This window comes from Wyeomyia smithii, chromosome 3 (assembly GCF_029784165.1).
Source record: "Wyeomyia smithii strain HCP4-BCI-WySm-NY-G18 chromosome 3, ASM2978416v1, whole genome shotgun sequence".
NCBI lineage: Eukaryota > Metazoa > Arthropoda > Insecta > Diptera > Culicidae > Wyeomyia > Wyeomyia smithii.
The window spans coordinates 73,262,388-73,289,156 of NC_073696.1; the positions used below are offsets into that span (position 1 = coordinate 73,262,388).

The following is a 26,769-nucleotide window of genomic DNA, read 5'->3' on the forward strand; positions in this document are numbered from 1 at the left end:
TCGCCCTCTTTGTAAATGGGGCAGACGACTCCCACCATCCACTCGCCGGACAGTTTTTCCTCCTCCCAAATCTTGGAAATGACTTATTGCAGCGCTCTAGCCAGCACCTTTTTCCGATGTTTAAAGAGCTTGCTCAGCAGTCCGTCTTTGCCTGCGGCATCGTTGTTCTTCAGGTACTCGGTCATCTGCTGCTAGTGCTCCTAGGTCACTTTCTGCTCCGCTCCTGTTGACTGTATCGCCATTCAGGTGTCCATCGAAGTACTACTTCCACCTTTCGACCACCTCGCTGGCATCTGTGAGAGGGTTTCGCTAGACTCTGCGAAACTGGTTTACTTACTCATAGAACCTCCGCGTATCACTCGGGCACGGTACAGCTGCTCCAGCTCCAACGATCCTCTTGCTGGCGCTTGTTTCGTCTGAGAATCGCGGTCATGTCGTTCTGTGCCCGTATGTAACTAGCCTCTGGTTGACCTGCCCAGGTATAACGTTTGCGGTAAAAAAATGGACAAAAATTGCCGATTTTTTCATGGGTTTACCTTTAATCGCACGGACGAAACTACTCATATATCATCAATCATAGTTACCCATGAGTTAGTGGAGGTCCGTAGCCGCAAGGTTACAGAGTCCGCCTTGGTAAGCGGGTGGTCGTTGGTTCGAATCTCAGTAGAATCAGGCCATTCGGTTGCCAAAAGACTTTAGCATGGGTTTATTCTTAGGCTTCCCACCAAGTACCTTTCCTTCAATCTGAATTCTACAGTACCTCTGTTGACTCTCCTTCTAACAAAAATAAGTCCCTGTTATAATAAAACTGGTGTAAGTAACGTATGAAAGTTCTCTCCAGGGAATTGTGATTAGGCGATCAGGAGGGACAGAGGCCTCGGTATAGTAGAGTAGTAAGCTTGAAACGGAAAGGTAAAACTTACACACAAGCGCGGATATGAATGATAAGCGTATCACTTACTTCAATAGTAATACTGCCAATAATATGAAGTGCTGAGTATAGAAAACACCTGGGCAATATCACAATAGATCTAATCTCTGGTCGCAGTTATGAGTCCACACAGGAAAAAAAACCCATGAGTTAGCGAAAAAAGTTGACAGCTCTATCAGTCAAACTCTAACTGTGATGGCGAAAAAAGTGAAGCTACGTTCAAAAGTGTGCGCGTTCAAAGAACGGTACCCCACCGCGTCAAAAATGGACATCGTGCGGCACTTTGTGGACGCCGGGTATGCCCGTTCCGACATCTATAACATCTTGACACTATTGGACAACGATCAAAGCATCGAAAGAAGAGAGCGGCAAGAAGCTTCAAAGGATGCTAAAGAGGAAGACCGAGCGAAAAGTGGCTAAGTCGCTGCGTGCACTTGGCCAGGAGGTTGTTGCATGTGGTAAAACAGTGAAAAAGTGGAGAACATGGACATATATGTCAGGAAGCGGTAGTCCCGTCCACTGGTCACGGAACTGCATGCAGGCAATGACGCAGTGACAGTGGTTGAATAAGATGGTCAAGTTGATTTTCCCGGCGAATCGCGACATGGCAGTGGTGATGGACGACGAGACCTATCCCACCCTGTATGGCAACGATTAGCAGGGCACTTCGTAATTTACTTCCCCCACGAAGAAAGTGAGCACCGAGGTAAAGTTAATTTCACAGACCAAGTTCCCCAAGAAGATGCGGCTGTGGCTGACAATCAGCGAGAAAGGAATGTCAAAGTTGCTCTTCTTTCGCTCCAGGCTGGCCGTGAACGGGGAAATTTAAAGTACGAAGTGCCTGCCAGAAGTTGCTTCGTTAATCAAGAAATACCATAAGGGCGAAGACACGGTGTTCTGGCCAGATTTGGCGTCGGCCTACTATTCGAAGCAATCGTTGGAGGAGATAGAGCGGCAGAATATCGATGTGGTACCGAAGTCGGCGAATCCGACCACCGTCCCCCACCTGCGTTCCATCGAGAATTTCTGGGCAAACTTGAAGCGCAAGATATATTCCAACAATTTTGTCGCGAAAACAGAGGAGGATTAATTAAAAAACGAAGAAAGAGCTTGAAAACATGCCCACACGCATGTTTTCGTCCGCCATGGCGAATGTTCCGGGTAACTGGGTAATTTTTTTTCCAAGGAAGCTAACATGATTACCTTCCATGGGAAATTAATCCAACTCAATTACCTATCTGTCTTAGTTTTTTTTTTTTTTTTACATCACCATCTGAAAAAAGTCCATTTTTTTACCACAAACGTTATCGCCCAGATCCGGTTTTTCTCATTCACCGCTGCCTCGCACTCTCCGTCATACCAGTATGTTCTGCCACTCGGTGCTTCCTCTCCTAGTGTCGCCGTTGCAATCCCCCCGATAGCTGTGCAAATGCTGCACCAGCCGTCCGGGAGAAGCAATGCGCCACGCTCCTCCACCGTGGGTAGTATCGCTTCGAGACGTTGCGCGTATTCCTCCGCAGTCTGGGGGTCCCGGAGCTGCTCGATATTGAGCCGCGGGGTTCGGCAATGTCACGCGTGGTATACGGTCGACAGTTTTGAACGCAAAGATACCGCAATTAGATAGTGGTCCGAACCACTATCCACACCGCGATTGGTGCGTACGTTTGTATTGTCTGAAAAGAACCGACCATGAGAACATTTAGTTTGTTTCACGTTGGTCAGGTGATCTCCAGGTTGTTTTGTAGATGTCCTTTAGGGGAAACAAGGTACTTCGGACTGCCATTCCTCGTGAAGCTGCGAAGTTAAAACATCGCTGGCCGTTGTCGTTCGTCACGGTGTGAAGGATGTGCAGGCCGATCACCGGTTTGTCTTTCTCGCCGATCTGAGCGTGGCGTCGATGTGTCGCCGATGACGATCTTGATGTCTCTACGCGAGCAGCTATCGTAGAGTTTCTCCAGTTGTCCGTAGAACGCTTCTTTCTCTATATCTACAGGTCTTTCTTCGTGAGGGCAGTGCATATTGAGGATAGTGTAGTTGTAGAACCGGCCTTTTATTCTCAACAAACAGAACCTATCGCTGATCGCCTGTCACTTGAACACACGACTCTGTATTCTGCCCAGCACTATAAAGTCGGTATCCAGCTTATTGGTTGTGCCGCCGCCCTGGTAGTATTGTAACCTGTGACCGAAAATCCTTCGTACGTTATCTTTATTTCGTCAAAACTTCTGGAGCGCAACGATGTCGAAGTAGCGGGGTCCAGCAGAATCCGGTCGCCTGGGTCGTTGCCGTTTATTCCAATCCGTATTCAATTCTTGATTGTTCGTAGAGTTTCAATTTTACGGCATTCCGTCTTACTAGGGTTGAGGATGCCTACTCTCGTGACGGGGCTGCCGTCTTGGGTGTAACTGGCGAAAAGAGCCCAAAAATCGGATGCATTCACAAAGATTCCTATGCTGCCCGAAAGATGGGGGAAGGTTTTTTTATTTTCGCTAATTTTCCGTCGGACTAGTTCTGCAACTGTTGTGCCAATCACCGACGCCCGTGGAGGCGACTCCCCCCAGAACTTTAACTTACAACCCGTTGATTAACGGGCCGGCGCCAACGGCTTTACTTCCATGAGGAGAAGGTCTAGCGATATTTTTACAAATAAGAAAACAAACCTTCTTCTCTCCAATTATGAAAAACGGGAGTTTTCAATTTGTAAACCAGATATTCCTTTTTTAAGCCCTCCCAGCTTCAGAAAAGTGTGTTTCGAACTTTTCATTTTCATTTCATTTTTCATATTTTTTCCGTTTCTATTTTTCATCATTTTATAAATCTTTGTCATACTCTATAGCCATAACGTTATGTTTTCTCATTTCCTGCGTTTCTGTTACCTTTATTTTATTTTATTTTTCAGTAAAGTTGTTCATGTTTTCCTCATTTCCGTGGACAATTTCTATGCTCCGTGCCAATAACAAAGCTTAGAAACTCTAACTAAATTCTCGGAATATACCTGAACTGAAACTAAATGTTCATTCGTCGTCTGAATGCAGTACTTTCACATTTACTAAACTGTGGCTCTGTTTTCTATTTCTTGTGTTTTGTTTTCTTAAGTTTGCTGAGGTTATCCCGTTCATTGAATTTTTTATTTTCTCGATTGCTTCATTTTTGCTAGTCTCGACTTTCCAACTGGTTGTGTCCTCGATTTTCTACATTTTAAGCTCTGTTTCCTTTGTTCCTAATTTGTGTATTTCAGATTATTTCTATTCTTTTTATATTATACCTATATGGGACCAATACTAAACTATGCGGTCATAAAGAGAGAGACGTGCGGATTTATCAAAAGACCAGGAAAGACCACGCATGCTGTAGCAGTGTTACAGGAAAAATTCAATGTTGAGCCGTTCCACAGAGGAATACCTATAACAAAAAGCTGGCTAAAATAAGAAAAAGTTTTTTTAAGCTTTTTGGTGCCGCTATATTTTTTTCTGCAGCTTAAATAAATGCGTTACAAAATGCCATCACTCGATTAATTTTAAACGGTATATACATATGCTGAGAGTGCTGTAAACATTGACAAATTTTCAAGTTTTTTCCTGGGAATCGAATCATTTATACTAACAACTTGTGTCAGGTGTCAAAAAAATGACAATCGATCAATATTTTGCACCAAATGAGTTCTCCATGTTCAATTCTAGTGAACCGGTTGATAGAAATTCCGGAATTAAAAATTATAACTACTCTTGAGGAGACGAACCAGTCGAAGACTGAAAGTCTCTATAATAAAGGAAAAAAAAAACTACTCTTAAGATCTTTTCGAAATTAGAGATTTTTATGTATTTTCGAGCGTTTTCAATATTAAAAAAGTTATCAAATTCGTATAATCTTCGGGGAAATGGAAGTCCATATCATCACGAACACATACTTGTAAATATCTCATCCGGTAACGTCCGGATTGACATTTGCAACACGTTTGAAAAATGTTGTTTTTGACAAATTTTGACGTTAAGTGCTTACGCGTACATAGGAATATGAAAAAATAAAATACCTGATGGGTGGTCCCTGCTTCATGCTCCAAACAGAGTTTCAGGTCAACAATGATTGAATGAAACTAAATTTATTTTCGCTTCTCACTTAAATATTACCCAAAATATTGCTAAATAGCAGCGAAAATAATTTTGGCCAGGTTTTCACTCGAGTTACTCCTCTGTGCGTTCGTCAGACATTCAATTAGTTTGAAATGAATAACTTTCCTTACGGTAGGTCCTTACGGTCTTCAGATGAGTTTTCTCAGGAAAATTTCCTACAAATATCATGTATCGATATATTTTTAGGAGCAAACTAGATATCTCGGGGGGATATGTTTTGAAAAACTGGGTTTTCCCATGTAAATCGTATGAAAACTTTAAAAATCGGGCGTGAAAATATAGTTCCACCGATCGATCTGGAAAGTTACACAGTTATGGGACCCATAAGGAACACGAAAAGTGCATGGGAGCCTTCATTTATTCATTTTTTGTCCAACCCTAATGCACATGCACAAAGTTCTACTGAATATTAAAAAATCTCCTCATCAGTCTTAGGTGTTTTTTTTTTCAAGTTAAAAATGAATTATTAATTAAGAAAAACCCACCTATTTAAGACACTGATGAGACACTCCCTTAAGAAAAACAGGAGATATTGGATTTAGCCAATTTTGCATAGAATTGCTCTTTCATGGATATGTCAGTCAATCAGTCAGTCAGTCAATTTGTTTCTGATACCTACTTTTAACCGGCTATTCTGAGGCGTGCGACATGCTGCCACAGATTGCGTTTACCTACCTATCGACAGGGCCAGCGTGCGGTCAATCGATTTGAAAGTGAGCTGGTTACCGCCACTGCAATGTTCTATCCGGTTCGGTTCACTAGCACAAGCATGCGGCCAGGCCACCGCCGTTGTCCTGCAAACCGATTATCGGCTGCATGCGGCCGCGTACCGAACGGTGCATATGATGAGGAAATCGGGGGCCACCTTGCGTCGCAATTACTACCATGCTGCCAACCAGCGAGGTCTGCTCTTAAAGGATGGCGACATCTTAGAGAAACTAGTCACCGCTAGCCTAGCCTGCGCCGACGAGAAGAAATTAGCGCACAACTGTAGTTGTTGTGCAGCTTCTGTCGAGGTGACGGTAATTACCGGCGACAAGCTCGCAAACTTGTCCTCCGCGGTGGCCGGTGCAATGAGCATACGGCCAGGTTTGTTCTAATGAAGTTGGTGCTAAAGGTGTCACCTTTCACCTTATAACATGATACTCCCATAAAAGTTTAACTCAATTCGCGTCGGACTGTTTCAGCCGGTGTATGAGAACCTAACCGTACGCTTTTTTCCTCGCGCAGCCAGAATCGTAACCGCTTTCGAATTTTTATTGAAACCATGTCAACAGTATTGTATTTAATTAATGCTAATCAATGCTTGAGCCATCGCTTTATGATAAAGGTGATAAAAATTACTAAAATTGCTGCATCGTTTGGGTGACCCAATTGTCTTGCTCGCGCGAAGGTTCCTAATTACACCATAAAGTTCACAACTTTACGAAGTAAAGAAAAATATCGGCTCTTAAAATTCATCGTTTGCAACCGGAATTGAAAAATAAAAGAGTTTTAAACATTTTCTAAAACCAAAAAGGATGTATAAAGTGCTGAATAACAGGGATAGATTGAAAAGGAGATTGCCTAGATTCACAATCTTTTCGCGTTTTTGGTTTTCTCAGATTTTTTACTGGCGTTTTTGCGTTCACATGTTTTACTTCCAATTCTCAGTTCTCTGCACTATGTATGGTCAGTTTCATATCTTCCTTTAACTACTGTTCTTTTTGTACGATGAATTTGAGGAAAGTCATATATCGTTAACCGTTACTTGGGTTTCTAATTTTACTTTTTGCTTCCTTCTGTCATTTATCTAAAATGTTTTGTTTCGTTTTTCACCTCTATACCTCAAGAGTGTCCACTTTTCTTCAGTTATGAAGAACACAATTTTCAAATTTCAGAACCGGTGCTCGTTTAAATTTTTTCATAAATTGAATTAACGATCTATCAAATTTGTCCCACATAATTTCTTAATCTTTGTCGATTACCTTGAAACAAACCCTCGAAAATTGAATTTGAAATCGATGAGCATCCACAGAATCCCAACACGGAATCAATACTATTTACACTATTTACTTCAAAATCGGGCGGAAAACTGCTGCAGCAATTGCATCTAACAAGAATATTTTAGAACACATAAACATCCAGTACACATTCTCCGCTCTGCAGAATATGACCTGGATTCAAGATTTCGACAAAATGACTTTGCAAAGACAAAATTCATCATCATATTACACCATCAGAATACGTATTTTCCTTAAAATAGATGATACTTGAAAAGTGCTCTTAAACATAACATTCAAAATAAAAAACCTGACAATCCGAAATCCCATAATTTTTACTCAAATTTATATTAGAGCTTCAAGATAAAAACAAAAATTAAAAATAAATCACGCACACTTATACTTTGAATTAATGTTTCTATTAAACTGATTCAATCAGTCGCCCATTTCATTTTGCTAGCGTATTTGAAAACTATGTCAGCATTCTTAAGCAAAGCCAACATTTCTCAGTAACGGATGTACAAACCAGTTAGCCTCAGGCTGCGTATACGAATATATTTTTTACAAGACCAACTTTTTTTTTACAAACCAAGCGCACATTCTCGCTTCGCTTTAGATACTGCCATAGCATCTGAGTTTTATGCAAAATATACCTAAAATAACGATGTCGATTGCATACATTTTTCAACACGACACAAATCGGTAAAAGATTGCCGCAGTTGTGAGATCCGTACGTAGGTGTTTGTCGATCTGTGAAGTCTCCCAAATAAGTGCTAATCAGTGGAAGTAGATAAAACAGAATCGGCCTATATTCCAGTCGTATACATATGCATGTCCCCCTCGAGAACGGGCAGGCAGAACGTAGCACGGATTTGCAATGTAGAATCGTGCGAATGGAAAACTTCGTAATATGCCTAGTTGTCATTTGCCAGCAGGAAAGTTCGAGATTGGATACCCGTAACGAGCAGGGCATCGAGGCCAGGTCCGGCAGCATCGGAACGAGCGTGCACACTTTCGTGTAAAATTGCATAAAACAAGTTTGGCTGGTTCAGCTCCGAGCGGATCAAGGCTTCTTACCATGTGCGACGCTACAACTGCCGAAGCAGGCCAACGCTCCTCGGTATGAAGTGCATAGAATCAATGTTAGAACCAGACGATCTCTGAGTCTACTTATTAGGCACTCGGCTCCTGCTGGCCAACTGCAAGAGACTAATGCGGACACTGGTATAGTTGGTTGCCACTGAATCTGATATTTAGGTTTCGACATACGAGTCTCAGTTTTGCTTTCTGGCAGTTTTATTAAATCGTCGGAGGTTGGGTAAAGCGTGCCCCCCTATGCGGTTGCAGTATTTTCGACACTCTATTTGCGAGCTTGTTGAAGCAACCAAGAGTTGGTCTCTAAATAGTCTGCACCGCGAGACTATGTGCATACGGTGGAGCGGAAGCAATCGCGTAAATGCTGTAGAAACTAGGCATTCACGTGATATTTAGTCTAAATTCAGAATCATTAGGGGGATTCATGTCGAGCTCGTAAATAAATACCCAGCCGTAAAAATACTCACCTCCACGAGTAATGGAAGATACACAGTTTACGGCTCGGTATTCGTATACGAGCTCGATGTGAAGACCCCTATTCTAAAATTTTAAGATTGACCAGCACGTAAAACAATGAAATAATGGAAATATATATAGTAGGTACTATTTTGTTGTTCTTATTCTTTTCACTTATAGGTATTACACTGTAGGTATTTTTGCCAGTGCACTATCAAGATAGTCAGAGTATTAGGTGCACAGCTAAATTCTCGCTGTTCGTTTTTGATTTAAAACTTTAAACTTTATTTCGACAAAATAGTTAATTATCATTTAAAGTATTTCCCATCGCTAGCTACAACTTTGTCCCTTTCGGAGGCGAACCAGCCAAAAGCTGAAAGCCTCTCTTATAAAGAAAAAAAAAACTGTCCCTTCTTTTTGGCAAAGCACGAATACCGTTACGATAAAAGTGTTCGGTAGTCTACGAATCAAGCCATTTTTCGAATTCTTCGAATGAACTGAAGTGTTGATTATCCAGAGCATTCGCCATCGAGGAAGGACTTCCCATTTGAGTGTTTCTGTGTATATTTTAACAACTTTGGTAGTATGAGGCCGAGCGTTGTCACGCAGTAGAATCACTTTTCCGATTCTCTGCTCGCGTTGTGACCGTTTTCTGCGCAGCTCTCGGCTGAATCACATCATTAGATGTCGATACCGTTCCTCAGTGATGGCTTCGTTCAGTTTCAACAGCTCATAATAAACCAACCTGGTTCCACCAAATACACAGCAAACGACGACGCAGAGGCATGAGGCTGCGCAGTCCTTTTTCTTTGGATTGCTGTAACTAGGGCCGGATTTGAACGGTGGGGGGCCCGGGGCAAATTTGTTTGTGAGGCCCTCTTTTCTTAAAACATTCAGTGGTAACGTTCTGGGAGGTGACGAGCAAAAAAAAGGTCGCCCCAGGACTAGGGGGCCCCTTGAATCGGGAGGCCCGGGGCATTTGCCCTCTTTGCCCCCCCCCCCCTTAAATCCGGGCCTGGCTGTAACACTTGCGTAACCTTTCAAAAGGACCTAGCGAACAATCAAAAACTCACAATACTCTTTACATAGTAAGCAAGGCAATATTATAATCATTTAATTTGTGGCAATAAATCATTGAAAACTATATGATACTTTATGATACTCTGTACAAAACACAGTGAGAGAGGAATCTTTATTTGTTACTCATATCTTTTCGACTTTGAAAGTTGTTGATCGTCCTTCATACGAACAGTTGTCAACATCAAAATTATCGTCTTCAAAGCAACGGAACCAATCACGGAATGTTGTTCCACATAGAACAGTATCTCCGTAAACTTTTTGACTCGCGATGCACTTTAGTCGCTGTGATAATGGAATAAGAAATACTATATTTTGACGCAAAAATTTGTATGTCCCTAGTTCGGGTTCCTCCGGGGCATTTAGGTTGAGCCGGTAATGGCCAATACAGTCCTTATTCAGCAATATGTCTTTTAAAGGTTTTTTAAGAAAAATCCTGAAGATAAAGGTGTCGCACGCTATATTTTTATTCAAAAATGTGAACGTCCCCTAATACAGATTCCTTCAAGGCATCCAGGTTGTTCCGGGGGTGGCCAATGCAGCCCATATTCAGAAATATGCCTTTTGAAAGATTCCTGATGAAAAATCATGAAGATAGAGGTGTCACACGCTATATTTTTATGCAAAAATGTTAATGTCCCCTAATACAGGTTCCTCTGGGAACTTCCGGACGAAATAAAAACATTTCTCGAAGAGTACTTGGCCGATTCTTGATCTTGATGAACCATTAGTTTCAGGTTTCGCGCTGGTTTTTTCATCTATGCCAATGATGCAAATAATCATTACCAAACCATCCGAAAATTAGCAGGTTTGACATGCCTATCGGAACCTAGGAATTTTTCGTACGTTCGGTGACCTAGGCCATATTTGTGGCCAATAAATGAAACTTGAAAAGTTTTCCAGTTTAATGGTGTTCGAATTAAAAAAAAATCGAAAAATATTTGGCAAAGCTGCTGTAGCTTTCAAAGTTGATCAAAATTTTGCCTATCCTACTTATTTTGACGATCCCCTGTAGGTCTACCCCTGAGCCAGTTAACCCTGCTCCCACTCGATTGATCGTTTTTGGGTCATCTGTGTAAGAAACAATAGATCCTGGATGGATATCGGGACCCCCGCGTCCCCAAACATCGCGCTCAGGTTCAATGATTACAAGCCAGGCGACAATCGTCAATTATACGGACTACCAAATATAACCTACAGCCAACCTTTAACAGTAGCATTAGCATCATCAAAGAAAAGCGCAAAAAGTAAAGGCCCCATTGCTGCCTTGTGGAACACTCGATATATATGAACTGCGACGAAACGCAAGAACCAAGTTTCACACGTAGAATCCGACCAAATAAGTACGAACTCAGGCATTCTATGAACTGACATGATGCTTCTAGACGTGAAATTTCATGCAACAATATGCAATGGTCAATACGATCAAAAGCAGCCTTTAAATCGGTACAGATAACATCTATTTGCGCTCTTTGTTCCATATTTGAGATACACGTTGATGTGAACTCCAATAGGTTTGTACACACTGAGCGATTTGGCATAAATCCATGCTGCGTGGTGGATATGTAATTTTTAGTACAATGAAGCATAAGAACATCGCATAAGAACAGTTTAGAGCCCGCCGGAAGACTAATGATGCCACGATAGTCCTTAGACTGTTTCCACACTTCGGGAAGTTTCCGTTCCGTTGCAAACGGTTTTTTTTTTAACACAGCGCAGTGGATTTTCCAACACGGTGGAACATCGACTAATAATTATGGCGGGGATGCCATCAGGTCCCGGTGTACAGGAACGTTTAGGTTTTTTCGCTGCACTTAGTATCAACTCGGTGGTAATTTCAAAATAAATCTGTGAGCAAATACGAAGGCGAAAAAATTTGCGAAGAGCTCACATGAGTCAGATTCTGAAGCCGAAACTGAATTATCCAGACAAACATTTACAGTTATCGAGAAACATTTTCTTTTGGAGTTAATGAGGTTTCAAAAATTTCTGGGGTTCTTCCGGAGGTCCATCTGCACACGTAGGACGTACGATTTGTACATCAAAAACATATGGGAAAATACAAAATCGTATCAAAATATGTTATTTGTATCTCCTGTTGATTAAATTTTGTAAATGTTTAGGTATGATTTAGCAGAATATGACGACGAAGTGGCAGTAAATCTTGGTGTATGCATCCATGGTGACGGAATTTTAGCCCCTGACATCCAGGAAATTGAAGGGAAGATTAGCCAGCTGAAAAACAATAAAGCAGCTGGAGCTAACTCCCCAGCGAGCTGTTGAAATACGGTTATGAATCATTGGCTAAGGCGCCACACTGGGTTATTGCGAAAAATTTTGGAGTAGGAGTTAGTCCCGGAAGTGTGGATGAAGGCTATCGTGTGCTCCATCTACAAAAAGGACGACAAACTAGGTTGCTGCAACTACCATACAATCGTGCTGCTTAACGCCTCCGCAGACGCCATGGCTGGCGAACTGCAGCCAGGGACCGAATTAAATCAAAACGACTTCTTCGAAAAACAAGAGACACTTAGGCCTGATACTTACTGACTTCAGCAGCCTAGAGCCTTAGTGGCTCGGGCCGTAACAAGAATTTTTCTAGACGTCTCGATACTCGTAGATCCGCTTCAACTTGGTCAAATCATCTTGCACGTTGAGCCCCTCTATTCCTGTTGCCGGTGGGGTTCTTGAAGAGAACCGATTTTACTGCACTGTCGTCCGGCATCCTCACGACATGCCCGGCCCGCCACAGCCTCGTCAGGTGCATAATGGGAATCTCTCCAAGTAGTGCCTGCAGCTCGTGGTTTATACGCCTACGCCAGTCCCCGCTTTCGGTTTGTACTCCACCACCTATTGTCCGCAACACTTTCCGTTCAAATACAGCAAGTGCGCGTATGTCCTTCGTGAGCAGCGTCACAGTTTCGAGTCCATCGAGAACTACGGGTCTGATTAGGGTTTTGTACATCGTTAGTTTCGTGCGGCGACGTATGCTCCTGGATCGAAGCGTCCTACGAAGGGTAAGGTAGGCTCGATTTCCAGCTTGAATACCTCGTTGGACCTCTTTACTTATGTTATTGTCGGCGGTCACCTGTGATCCCAAGTATACGTCCATGATCACCGTCCGTGGGAGGCGAATGTTGGTTTCTTTCGAGCCTCTTCCTTTCATATACTTGGTTTTCAATTGCCTCCGCCGTCGCTGAGTTTCTCGTAATAATGTCCTGGTCGTCTGCGAAGCCTATGAGTTGACTAACTTTGCTGAAAATCGTGCCTCTCGTTTCAATGCCCGCTCGTCGGATTACACCCTCAAGGGCAATGTTGAACAACGTGCAGGATAATCCATCCCCTTATCTCAACCCTCTGCGCGCTTCGAACGGATTCAAGTGTGTCCCCGACACGCACACGTAACACATCACTCGGTCTAAGGTAGCTTTGAAAAGTCGTGTCAGTTTATCCGGCAAACCGTAGTCGTGTATTATTTGCCATACCTGGTCTCTATCGACTGTATCACACGCTGCCTTGAAGTCCACGAAAACATGATGTGTGAGCACGTTGTACTCCCGACATTTCTGAAGGATCTGCCGAAGAGTGAAAATAGTTTTATCAAAGTTTTATAAGGCATAATACAGCCAAAACAGCGCTATAAAACTTCGATATAACCAGTTTTGTTACTTGGGAACTCCTTCCATCCATTCCTCCGGTAGTCTCTCTTCCTCCCAGATTCTGGAGATTACCCAGTGCTAGTGAATCTTTTTCATGTTTATAGAGCTCTGCCGGTAGCCTGTCCTTGCCGGCGGCTCTGTTGTTCTTGAGTGACCCAATTTCCCGTAGGATCTCCAGGATATCGAGAACTGGGGTCTGGTAAGTATCTATTTATTTCATTCATTTAAATCATGAAACATTATTGATAGTTAATAATAAAGTCTTTTATTATTCGTTTTGGAGAAAACATTCCAGAGCGTTTTTTTTTTGGTCATATATGCATATACGTCTATTCTCACAAAACTGCACAATTTTCATTAGCAATGGTATTTTTTATAACTCACTTGTAACCTTTTTTATACGATTATAGTAATTTAAAGTTTAAAATGTCACTGAAAACTATGATTGTGCGCGGTGCAATATGTGAAGTGACCCATAATTGTAGTAATGTTACGTTTTGCGGTGCACAATTGTGGGTCAGTCCATATTTTGGCTATTTTTATTACTTTTGCATGATAATGCATCAAGACTGAATAAAATAACTTATCAAGTTTTTACAACAATAAAATATTTTGTGCTTAACCCTCTAGTGCCCAATGCCGCCATTTGGCGGGCTTCAGTCAAACCTCCAAAAAGCTTCAATAGATACTTAAAAAGTGTTTATAACGATTCAAAATGATTTTACCAAAGCCCGTCCAGAAATAAACTTGGGCACTAGAGGGTTAATTTTGACGATTTTATAGACTAAATCTAAAGTATACATCAGAACAAAGAAATAGAGAGTAAAACATTCGTAGTTGATTATTTTTCCGATTTTATATTCATTGTTGAACATTCAACACGTTGACTGACCCATAATTGTACAGGGTCTGTATACCTTCTGCGATATCGTACTACAACCCGGAAAATTCCATACTTTGCGTTTTAAGCATATACATACCAAAAATGAACACCAAAAACAAAGATACATGAAATGACGTTAATATGTTGGCAATGATGGCTCAGTGATAGTTTTCAGAATCTTCAGAATTAATGTAGAGAAAAATCACTGAATCGCACCTATTTATTTGTTGATTTGTTTCATGTGATGTGGTAAATTGTGCCTCATGTCAAAAATAAAAACCAGTAAAAAACTTTAAATAAAGTTATGATCTTTTATTTATTGCTTGCAAATGGTATAAACACTGCCATGTTCGAAACCGGTGCTTCTACCCTTATGAGCACGTCCACTATTTACGTCTAGTTTAGCGCAGAGTAAGAATTCAATGAAATCACCCGGTGAATGATTATCTGACGTCCAGTTTACGAGTGTTTGCGTTTCTTAATTGTCCACACGTAAAAAATAATTCACATTTACTTGTTACGCACTGTGATACGAACGTGTTGACATTGACATCGTGGCATATTATTGTAAGTCGCGCGCCCGGAATACTCGCACACTGTTCACAAGTTGTAAACAATTATCAATTCATATGCGCTAATTAAACAGTTTCTGTAAATGTGTTTTGTACCCTATGCAGGAGATCGAGTTGCATGCAACAATACTTGTTTGTTTTTGTCAACACAGCAAGTAGCCTTTTTTTTTGTTTTCGCTCATAGTGTGATCGACGCTCATTCCCGCACTACCTCCTAAGAGGCACTACTGTTCGGATTTTTATTACACACCCGTTATCACGACTTATATGGTGCAATTTTATTGTTAGTTAATTGCTACAGTTATTCCATTGGATATCATGAGATTCGATCAATGTGTTGCACCTTAACGACACTGTGTGAACTTTACTGGGTGCGGAGTTAGGCTTAATCTATGCACCAACAATTTCCTGAACTACTCAATAACGCGTTATGGTTGGTATGATATAATCACTGCGGAAAGTGACTTTCCGCAGAAGTTTAGAATTAATAAATGCGTTTAATTCACTTTCCTAATATAACATTACCATTACAGCGTAAACTTATTTCACCCAATTTTCAGTCGATGCCATGAAATTCAACCTCCAAAATAGGAACGCACATACAGAATGTAAATCAGCAGCAGTAATTTAGCAGATGAACTTCTATTTTAAGTTTATTGATTTTATTGAATGCATGCCTATCGAAGTATACGGAACTTGATTGCACCCGAATAATGTATGACGATTGAAAAAATCTAATCACTTAATTTGCGGACAAAAGCGGACTGTTCCAGACCTGCATAGAAATTGATATTTGTGGCATGATTTGATGTTTAGTAGGGCAGCAAGTCCACGAACCAGAACATGTAGTTTTGGCACAAATAAGAGCACAATAATACACCCACCCACTGTATTAACATGTACTATAAACTAAACGCCCATCCAACCGACCCGGAAAACGATTTTCACCCATTTCGCAGTTATGTCAGTAGGTAGTGCCTTGCGGAGCACGTGAAAAAAAAACAACCAAAATGAAAAGTCGGCAAACTCTCACTTTTGCTCTCTAGAAATTGCTCACTTCAGTTCAGATTCTCGCTTGCACTCGCTAGACCGGGCCATTCTCGCGAATCGGGCCGGTACTGTTGCTGCGCGGTCAAAAATAAGGCCTTTTGGAGACAGCATAAACTCCCATTAATATATTAACCTGTTTTCCTACCGCATCAAGTCTGTCGGTGAAGATAAGTAGGGTTTATCTGCCTATATCCCCTGCTTGTGAAAGGTCAGCACGTGCAGCCTAGAGGAAGTCTCCAGGAAGTGATGCCGGATGACTAGGCAACGATTAAGCTGCATGTATATTCATGGTTCAAGCTGATTTGAATATTATTGTTATTTATGGTCACATTTCATAAAATATAGTTTAAAATATATTAAATAATAAATAAGACCGCCAGCTAATAATTTTCAAATACTGATGCATTTATGATAAAAATGCAATCGTTTTGCAAAAACCAACTTTCCACTTATATTACTTCATACCTCATAACGAAATGCATTGTGAATGTGTTTAAAAATTAACAATACGCTTACCATCATGAACTTCCAAATTAATGTAAGCTCTGTAAGATTCACTGTAGCTCCGCTTCAAACATCCAGTCCAATTCACTCGCCGGAGGATCGTACCAGTCGCAGCAACTGCTACGGCAACACTTCACTCTGGCGGCTGGCTGCCTGCCACCCACTAGATATATGCAAGGCTCATTAACCTGCAGCACGATTCGACAAGGATAAGCACTTATTCTCCCACATCCTCTAACTTGCCAAGCACGTAGGAATATATTTTCATGCTGCAGGCGGAGGAAATAATTGCGCACAACTGCTCTTCTGGAATACACTTCCTGAGGTATTGACACGTCTCGAGTAATGCTTCTGCGATATCAGCCCGAGTTCCAGTACCTCTGATGATGCACCCGTAATGTAATCGTTATCGCGACACGAGACGCGACTCGGCGAAAAAGCACAACCAGCAAACAAGCTAGGTTCTACACTATCTCCACTCGGAGTGTCTTACACAAACATGTTGCCGGTGCAAAATTCTCACTCATCTTCCAGACCGCTCAGTTTAGAGATTGAAGCTGTACTAACATACTTCGCACATTGTTGAACCGTGCTCTAGATTCTCTAGGAGTGTTGCATCCCTTCTGTAAAGCAGCCAGGACTATACTCTCCGCCAGAAACCCGGCATCATATTCTCAGGAAGGTACATGTGGAATTTCTCTGCGCTAGATTGGTGAGACTTTCTGGGATTTTTTCTCACTACATGCTCCACAAAAAAAAACAGCGAGGGATGGGGCACACGTGGAAGCTAATAGAGTAGGGAGTATGGCATACTCAAGGTTAGGGATCCTCATATGCCACTCCAGATTTAGTTAATTTAATTGAGTTGTTAAGTTATAACAAATAGTGAACTAAACGATACGCAAAATTAGCCAAAATCTGCTGAAACGCACACACTATCTGGAAAAATAACTGAACATCTCTGCTTTTGACTAATGCACGCATCGATGTTTGACTATAAAAAAGCTAATGTAACGCCACCTCCTAGAACATAGCGGAAACCAAATGAGTGCGTTTAGCACTGGAAAAATATGTTATGCTCTATCGTTTTGATTCAAACTTTGAAGAGTCTTAAATTTTGAACAATTCAGACAGAATAAAAATCGAATCATATTAGCTAGGGTAATAAAGAAAAAGATTATTCCTTGGGATGTCCTCTACTAAGTGATGTGTAGTTCTTTACTGCTGGGTCACTTCCAAGGAGTCAGCCGGCATTGAAAAAAGTGACAGTCAGTATTCAGACGTCTTTCTATCTATCTCTTAGCGACTACGTTGAAGTGTTCGGAGTTTGAATCAAAGCCGAACTCTGAATTCTCGTTATTCTCATGTACAGAACATGTTTAAACCCATATGAAAAAGCACTTAATTGAAACAAAAATAGAATAACCAACATGCTAAACCTTTAAGATCGACAAAAATATCTTTTTTTTTGTGCAAGAAGTTACATCACAGCTTAAGTGTTCGATATTTGATGCAGTACAGTATATTGTGAATCAAATTATTAAGTCAAAATAAATACATCTTAACCTAGGAGGGAGAAACGGATACAAAGCTTTGGAAGTGTCAAAATGAGCAAGAATGAGCTGTCAATTTGAACCAGGAGAAATTTAGCATCTTTTAGCCATAAGTACTGTAATAACTTGAAAGTATCGCGTTGCTTGAAAAAATTTTCAACACAAACATTTTTTGTATTCATTGTGATTTCACAAAATATTTTGATTCATTTTTCTAACCCCGAAAAATCTGCCTCATAGGCTAAGCTCTCGTACATATTTTCAGAAAGTCTCCGAAGAAATTATGGAACTGAAAAATCTGTAGCAACTGAATCGAAAATTTTGTGTTTTACCCATAAATTCGCACAGCACTCAAATTGCTACTTCAGGCATGCAACAGTTGTGAAAACAAATGATCAAAGTTTTATGTACGTAGTCTTCGTAAATCAAGAAAAGTTAGATTGCAAAATTCGAGTTGATCGCGACCACGTTCCGATTCACCTTAAGTAATCATATAACACGACACTTGCGTTTCAACAAGGATCGACCATTTTCAACAATATAGTTGCATGTCATATTAGTTCGAATTTTTCGTTTTGACAAGGCTTGACAATTTTCAATAGTTCGAATAAGAAAATTACAATTTTCAATACTTCGAATAATAAAATTACAATTTTCAATAGTTCGAATAATAAAATTAAAATTTTCTGCATTTGGAAAGAATCTTAGAAGATTTTCCAATCTATTGCTGCAAGTACGAAGGAAATCCATCGAAAACCAACCGATTTATTAGCATTTGAAATTGGACATATTTTTCCCCTTTTTTTGTTTTAGATTTTCATTTTACATCCCTATGTAGCCGAGTATGTAGTCGAACTTCCTGAGAGACGTAGTTCTACGTCAAAACTTTGGTCAAGTCATGCTCGGGGTACGGCTGGAAGATAGTTACACGCTATCAAAAAACGACGAATGTGCGTGTCCTCTGTTTGTAATTTCGAGTGTAGTATTTGTTTCTCCCTCCCAGACCTTAACCAAAAACATCATATCGAGAATACTGGGAACTCGGCCCGAAATCAAGCGGCAGTTTTGGCAGCGCAGCCTATTGGGTGCAGGTGGAACTGACGCTGCTAGTATGTGTGCTGGCGTTGCGAATGCAATCCAAACGCACAGGCAGGAATATCACATACGCACACAATGACTTCGTAGCAATGTAATAGCCACCACCTTCATAACAAGCTACCACCTTCAATAGGTGGAGTGCGCTGTTTGATTAGACGCCTGTCATTTGCATAGGATCGATCCAGAGATGCCAGTCTTTTAGATATGATGTTTTTGATTAAAGCTATCCAGAGGAACGTATACTATTTATTTTGTGATTGTGCCGCGATGTTATCAGAAGAAACGAGGCTCTAATAAGATTTCTTCCTCTTGACCAAATAGGTCCTTTTACAATAAGCAGTAAGACAGTAAGCTTGAAACGAAAGAGTAGAAACACACAATCACATCACTTAAATCAGCATGTCACTTATTCTCAATAGTTCCCAATATCATGAACTAAGGAGTATAGAAAATACCTGACTAATATCATGCATGATACAGTGCTGTTTTGATTTTACCAACAGTCGTTTGTTTACAGTTTTTCTTCAAGTACATCTACCTTTTTTGACAGCAGTAGAAAATAAATGTCAATTTTTAGTTATCACTATGTCATATTAAAAAAATGCATTGTTTTACTCAAATATTATGAATTTTAATAACGGGTTATAACTAAAAATTTGGAATTTTCTTCTACACCTGTCAAAAAAGGTGGAAGAACTTCAAGAAAAACTGATTTATTTCTCATGAGATACATTCATTGTGAACTAACAAAAAACATTGAACATTTTAGAAAGGTCCGCGTTACCGGCCTTCCGACAAAGTTTTCTTATGATGCCAAAACAAGAGCGTTGTACGCCCTTAAAGTCCGCTTTTCGAAAAAAAATCGGCAACGCTTCTGTGGCTTTTTGGAATGGAGGGTTTTGCTAGTTTTGAGGTGAAGCTAGTGTTGATTACAAAATGTTGTGAACAGAATTTTGTTTCGTTTTTATTTTTTGCAAATCATTCAATGGTACTTTTTAATGACCAAATCCATCGAGATAAATCGATCGAGTATCATAGCTATTTAAATCTAGTGAGTTCACAAGTTGTTGTTTGCTGCTTGCACTGCTCCATGAGTAGCAGTCACTAATACACTCGACGTGAGAAATAAAGTGTCGGTATATGATACATATTCTGATTTCATTCTATGTCTTTGTATTCGCAGTACAACTGTTGCGTTATGCGTTTCACACATTTATTGTGCGATTTCTGTGCAACATTTGTGCGAATCGGGAAGACACAATGATAGTATAAGACTTCAACTTTTGCGTGTTGTTTCTACCGATCAACTGTTCGCAATTCGTTGATCTCCAGGTATTTTTACACCGAAGGAACTCCAAATTCCAAAGAAATCTTCTATTGGACGACACTGAGGTGGATTTATAGGGTTGCGTATTTGGGGTACAAATAGAGTCGGGTGGTTGTTCAGAAACGTTTGTGTTTTTTGACGTGCTGTGATGAAATTTTCTCTGGTCAAAACACAAATTTTTCATCTGTATGGTGTTTTGGAAGGAATGCAATCATAATGTTATTCAAACATATAAATAAATAAATAAATAAATATTCTCATGCTCCTCCGAGCAAGTTTGTTGTGGAGTAAAAAAGGCCCACAAAATTCCAGATTTTTAGTTGTCACCCGTTAGAACTCAGCCAAAATAAAACTGATTATTATCGTTTCATTATATTAGTGGTTTCATCGAATTCGTGAAATATTTTTTTCCACGATAAAATCGAAATAGCACTGTAGAATAAATGTTTTTGGTCGCAGTGATGAGCCATTACAATGTATGTATGCACATGTCTGCTTGTGAGAAAAAAACGGTTAGTGTATTTCAGAAATCAAGACTGAAGAATTCTATTAGCCATACACATTATTCACTCAACATAATACTTGATTCACGAGAAAGACATTCGTCCTCATCTGAAGAGCTTGTTTCCGACATGTCCGACTGTTCCACTGGAAATGGAATAGGCTCTAGAGGTAGTTTCGAGTATTCGTAATTCTCGAATGCTTCTGGCTTCCACACAAGTGTTTTTGTCTCGCCTCCTTCTTTTTTATCAATGTAAAACTTGCCCTTAACCATAACTTTCGCAGAGAAACTGAAATAACCTGGTCCTCTAGGAAAATTTCCTTCCCAGTATCCGTTATAGCGACAGTCCTCCATAACAACTTCTGCAGGACCACGGGCAACACCTTCAATCCAAGTACCCCGTAGCGTAATATTACCATCACTGAATGTGTAATTTCCTATGCCATGTCGTTGATCCTTGAACCAATTTCCTTGGTACTGTGCCCCGTTAGGATAATAGTAGCTGCCACAGCCATGACGTAAATCTTTACGAAACTCTCCCTGGTACCAAGAGCAGTCCGGATAATGAATACGGCCCATTCCATGCTTAAGACCTTTACGCCAGCGCCCATCATAATGATAGCCGTCTCTAACGAATAAGCGACCTTTTCCATGCGGTAATCCCTTTCGAAAATGTCCCTCGTATCGAGAGCCGTTGACTAGCTTCGCCCTACCTTCGCCGTGGGCCTGCAGCTTTCGGTTCCAAGGTCCATTGTATTTCTGCGAATTAGTATAGATGAATTATTAAACTTAACAACCTTATTCTTCAATACAAAGTGTCAATGTTTTTGTTATCAAAGAACGATAGTATTCTTGTCTACACCAGCAAAGTTAAATGACAACGATTGATCATTCTTTTGAGACAAAGTATTTAATAACAAGAGTTTACCAAGAGCTAGTTTCAAACTTACTTGAACATCAAATTTACCACGTTCTGCTAAATCCTCGTCGGACAATTCGAATTCCCGAAGGATCTTTTCGCAACCCAAACGATGTGTCATTGCACTTGAAATTGATCACAGCATACTATAACACTAAAAATGCTTTTAATGAAACAATAAGCTACACGAGAAAATGTCCCATTTTCTCAAACACGTTATCACTATGCCATGCTCGAGTAAACTACTTTCCAATATCAGCACAGTTCTTTTTGATTCTGAATAATAAAAATGAAAACAATTGGTAGAAAATTGATACTGGATGAAAAATGCACGCTTTTATTCATGTCAATAATAAGTGAGCATAATGGAACTTAGATAATATTCAGCATCTAACAAAAACGTTAGCAATTCGCTCCAAAACTGTACATTCTCGGCTGATTCATAGAACTAAAACAATTTTTTTAAATTCTGAAATTCCTCCCAAAATTCCGTCTTATTCGTTCCAAAACAAACTCATTTGAAAAAATGAATAGTTTCTTGATACGACCGTCAGAGACACACACGGAACTAGAAACGCACCAGCCACTGCATAACAACAATAATCAGCAAAAAATTGTAGCACGGCTGACACAATGCGTCTATTATGAGTCTGTGAATTCTGCCAGATAACTCCGGCTAGTTCTGATTGAAGAGACTGAGCAGAGCTTGCTTTTCCTTATCCTTTTTCCGCACAGCTTCGATGCTACGGTTCCTCCAGGTACTCTTACGCAGCTTGATGGGACGACTGCCTACGTAGCGACCTGCAAAGCAAAAAAAGAGGAAAGAGATCGCATCAAAAACAAACGGTAAACCCGGGCGTAGGTGGGTGCACTAATATAATAGCCACTAGTTTTTTTAGCAATTGCTTGCCAATCAAAACGTGATTCACACAAACACTTTTTATGCTGCGGTTTTTTTTTTGCCAGATATACTAGATTGTATAACAATGGGTGCATAGTAATGTTTTACACACCAGCATGTATAAAACAAATACTCAACCTATTCACAAACAATTTTAAGTAATCTAGTTATAAAAAATACGTAGAAATTAACTTTGAATGGACTTTATGGAACGAACAAACAAAATTCACAGGAAATTTGTTTGTATTCGTAATTGCCCATGTCATTGTTATGAATTTTGTGCGTCCGTGTTTAGCATGAATACCGTTATCAAATCCAAACGAAACTCGAAACTTAACGAATTGTGTAAATGATTGCATAAAAATATTTTCATTATTTTCTAAATTTTCTTTTTGTTATTATTTTCTAAACAACGAGTTTATTTGGAGGACGATAACTGGTAATATAATCGGACCGAAAATTTCATTGTGGGTTCAATTAAAATATGTACAAAATTGTTGCGGACACCAAGCAAAAACTTTACAGATTTCTGTAACACAAATCAAGCCCACGAGCGATTCTTACATGAAACAATGTTGAAATCTTTACCAAAGCTAACGAACAAAATTCACAGGCATCGTACCCAGTCCAAGTCTTGGTATATCCTATATTCGAATAGGTAGGTATGTTTATTACAAACATTTGGGTAACACAAGTCAAGCCCAAAACAATTGCAAGAAGTTGCAGACATGTTTTGATATATAATTGTTACATATAGATACTTTGTTTTTCTACAAATCGATGAAATTGAAGTTACTTTCCATTTTTTTATCGGATTTCTGAATAAATGTTATTTTTTCGCGCATGTTCGGCTAGTTCGCGGAATGGTCGGTTTTCACGAAGTATGATTTCTATGATTTCCATCCAATTCGTTAATTCAGAGGTCGAGGTAAAAAATCTTCAACAGACAATATAAAAAAATAAGTGGAACTTCTTTAACGCGTATTTTCGAAAGTTACACGAATTTTTTAAATTGATTTTGGAATCCCCGCGGAAAAAGAACCCCAGTATATAAGAAAGTGTTGTACTGTCTGCCCACAGAGAACCACGTGACCCCATTATTGGCTTAAATTCATTTAATGGAGAAGCTTGGTACTTTTCTGTAATTAGGTAAACAGCTCTTACTTTTAAAAAGTATGAAAAACTGGGATGCAAAAAAGCAAATAGTGTTTGTTTAAGAATTTTGGAACTTTAAATGCTCTGGATTACTTTACTACATCTTATGTAGCACTAGAGCACTCTATCCACGTTCTTTTGTATTTTGTTCCTAAATATACATAGTGTTTGGTTCTTAGATGGAAGTATTTCAGAGGCTGATAGAGGGCCACATTTGACGAAAAAAAAACTCCCAACAAGGAACCAATCACCCTGTATATTTAACTACACAAACCGATTTTTTAGTTTGATTATGCTCGATACAGAAAAAGAAAAACAGTATAATTTCTCACAAAAAAGAGCCCTTCAAGATGGCATAGTTGCACATATTTTTGCGAAAAATTGTCCAGAATATTTCAACATTTCAATTATAATCTCCAGAAACCGCTAGAGGGAAGATAACGCGGACAATGTTTCTAAGCACAAAAAAAAACATAAGACACACTTGAACATCTCACTATTACTTCAGTATTCAAATAGTCATACCGGATACAAACAAAACATATAAATTGCCGACTATGAGACTATTATAACTACTTTGAGTCAAATGTGAATAATTGACCATCGTATTGAAAATCGAAAACTATCTCCTTTTTTCTTATTTCGAGAATCAGTGAAAGTGTGTAATCCAGTAATCCCGAAAGTGTGTCCAGTACAATCATAATAGCACCGTTGTTCAAACTGACCACTACGCGGTATCCGGTTTGGTTTTTATCGTATGTATATTACATTAATCGACACAGCCATGTCCAAACCACGCTCTACACTGAGTGGCATATCTGAAACACGGCACGACGTGTATTGCAACTGCAACTGAGTGTTAGTGTTGAATCGACAACACGCAGAGCGATAGCCGAACCACCGGTGGCTGTGGCTGTTTTTCATTTTCGCCACGGGTGTTTCAAACTTCGGCAAACACCGGAATCGAGGGATTTGGCTACGTAAAAACACCGGCCGCAGTCGAGAGTTTGAACTTCGAGAAAGCATCTCGACAACACGCTCGCCTGCTTGTCCTAGCGCGGGTTGATTTGCTTAGTGTTGGAAAATATCGAGCAAAATCCGTTTGCGAGTTTTGATGTTTTCAATCAAACCTATCTCGCTTTGGCAAGAGAGTGCGAGGTCGCAAAAGCACTTATTACTTGTTAATATAATGGTCATTTAGGATGAATCCTATATGGTATTTTGCAAGTGCAAGAAATAATTCGTATGCTTTGTGCCGTCAGCGATAAATCAACAACTATTGTTAGCGCCGAAATTAAACGATATTATCGATAAGAAGCGATCATCCAAATTAACGATAAATATTGATAACTTTTCCATCTGTAGATTTGGCCGTGAAATTTTAACAAATTAAACGCTGACTGGACTATTTGGCATTAATCCTAGAACAGAATATTTTTTCACTACACTTTTCACTTTTTATTCACTTTCACTATTTAATTCTATCACTTTTCACCTTTCACTTGCAAATACGTATTTCGGCACTGACATAGTGCCTTCGTCAGTGCTTATTTGGACTGTCCAAATAAGCACTGACGAAGGCACTATGTCAGTGCCGAAATACGTATTTGCAAGTGAAAAGTGAAAAGTGATAGAATTAAATAGTGAAAGTGAATAAAAAGTGAAAAGTGTAGTGAAAAGTGTAGTGAAAATTTTTCTATCAAGACGCTCGAACACAAGTGTATAAATTAGAATACTTTTTGTTTTGTATGGCGTCTGATGATAGAGAAATGCGGTTGAATTAGTTTACTATAGCGTTTGTCGGCATTTGCGGGAAGCCCCAAAGAGAGTAATGTTTAATATTGATAATTTGTGGAACATAAAAAAAATGCAAGAGCAAAAATTTTTCTGAATATAATTTTTAATTTTTTTTTTCACTTGGTTAATTTTTCGAATGGACAAAATTATTGTTCAAAATATTGTCGAAGAAACCATACTGATCGAATAAACCGTTCCACAGTGTTTTATTTTGCCGTTTTCGTGCGATTGGATAAATAGAGAATCAAATGTTGATTATAACCATAATGTATGTTCGGAGATGTTTCAAGATATTCAAAAATGCATCTTTCGATGTAGGAAGATGAGTAATCAATCCACCTAAAAGTGAGATGGAAAATTTACTTTTTTATCAGATTGAGATAGATGCTTGATGTCTCCGGCAAAATTTTAGGTGATCTAAAAACAAGAAACTTGGCCGAAGACATCATGTATCTATCGCTTACATATTATTAGAACATAAAGTTTTCTGTTAAGAGGTACTGAAAATCACAATTTTCATTATAACTTGTTTCTCAGATTTTTCCGAGTTTTCAAACCTTCTACAAAGTTATCAGTAATCCAAAAATGCATGTTTATGCAGAACATTGTTTTTTATCTCCCAAAATAAAAAAGTTTTTTGACATATTTCGATATTTTTGGAGATTTTTTCACCTCAACCATCTCCAAATTACGCAATTTTACGCAAGTGGCAAATCCATACTATGAAATAACTATCTTAAGACTTACAATAATAGGTACAAACTTTTGTATGTAAGAGTATGTAAGCAGTCTTTCCGCTTGATTTTCAAAGCTATTTGATACCGATTGTTACCGACAGTTTTGAGTTTCGAAGGTAGCACTAAACGATCTTGAGCTAATTATGCATGCACACTTTGATGACGTTAGTGTTAAAAATAGATTAACCAAAATATGAGTTTTTTCTTATATTAATCTTCAGATAAAGAGAATATCATACTAGTAAGATTTCCCGCTGCATTGGTTGCTCATTTCGTCAAATTCTGTTATCACAAAAGCACGTGAGTGGCCAAAAGTGGACATTAAAACTTTTTCTCTGCTCGTCCCTTTTGAAATCGGGTAAGAAGAATAAATGGAATTTGAAAAAAAAGCTACTATTTATCCACGCTTACATTACTGAAAAAATATATTTAAATTAAAAA

General features: G+C 39.5%; 2 protein-coding genes and 1 long non-coding RNA gene across 3 annotated transcripts in view; all 3 read right to left on the reverse strand.

Annotated features, from left to right (window-relative positions):
* LOC129732809 (uncharacterized) overlaps positions 1-16,970 on the reverse strand; it is a 79,151-nt gene extending 62,181 nt beyond the window's left edge. Inside the window, exon 1 of the long non-coding RNA XR_008729358.1 lies at positions 16,352-16,970. This is a non-coding gene — a long non-coding RNA (uncharacterized LOC129732809). The remainder of the gene's footprint in view (positions 1-16,351) is intronic.
* Positions 16,971-20,874: 3,904 nt separating this feature from the next.
* On the reverse strand, positions 20,875-21,870 carry LOC129731858 (radial spoke head 1 homolog). Its single transcript, XM_055692208.1, has 2 exons — positions 21,770-21,870; positions 20,875-21,578 (listed from the first exon to the last, which is right to left on the reverse strand). The coding sequence occupies exons 1-2, from the start codon at positions 21,857-21,859 to the stop codon at positions 20,880-20,882; spliced, it is 789 nt and encodes a 262-aa protein (XP_055548183.1). The 5' UTR covers positions 21,860-21,870; the 3' UTR covers positions 20,875-20,879.
* A 173-nt stretch (positions 21,871-22,043) lies between these two features.
* Positions 22,044-26,769, reverse strand: part of LOC129727061 (RNA-binding protein 42) — a 45,754-nt gene continuing 41,028 nt past the window's right edge. The window contains exon 5 of the mRNA XM_055684459.1: positions 22,044-22,539. Within this exon, the coding sequence (XP_055540434.1) occupies positions 22,415-22,539 (125 nt within the window). The 3' untranslated portion in view covers positions 22,044-22,414. The remainder of the gene's footprint in view (positions 22,540-26,769) is intronic.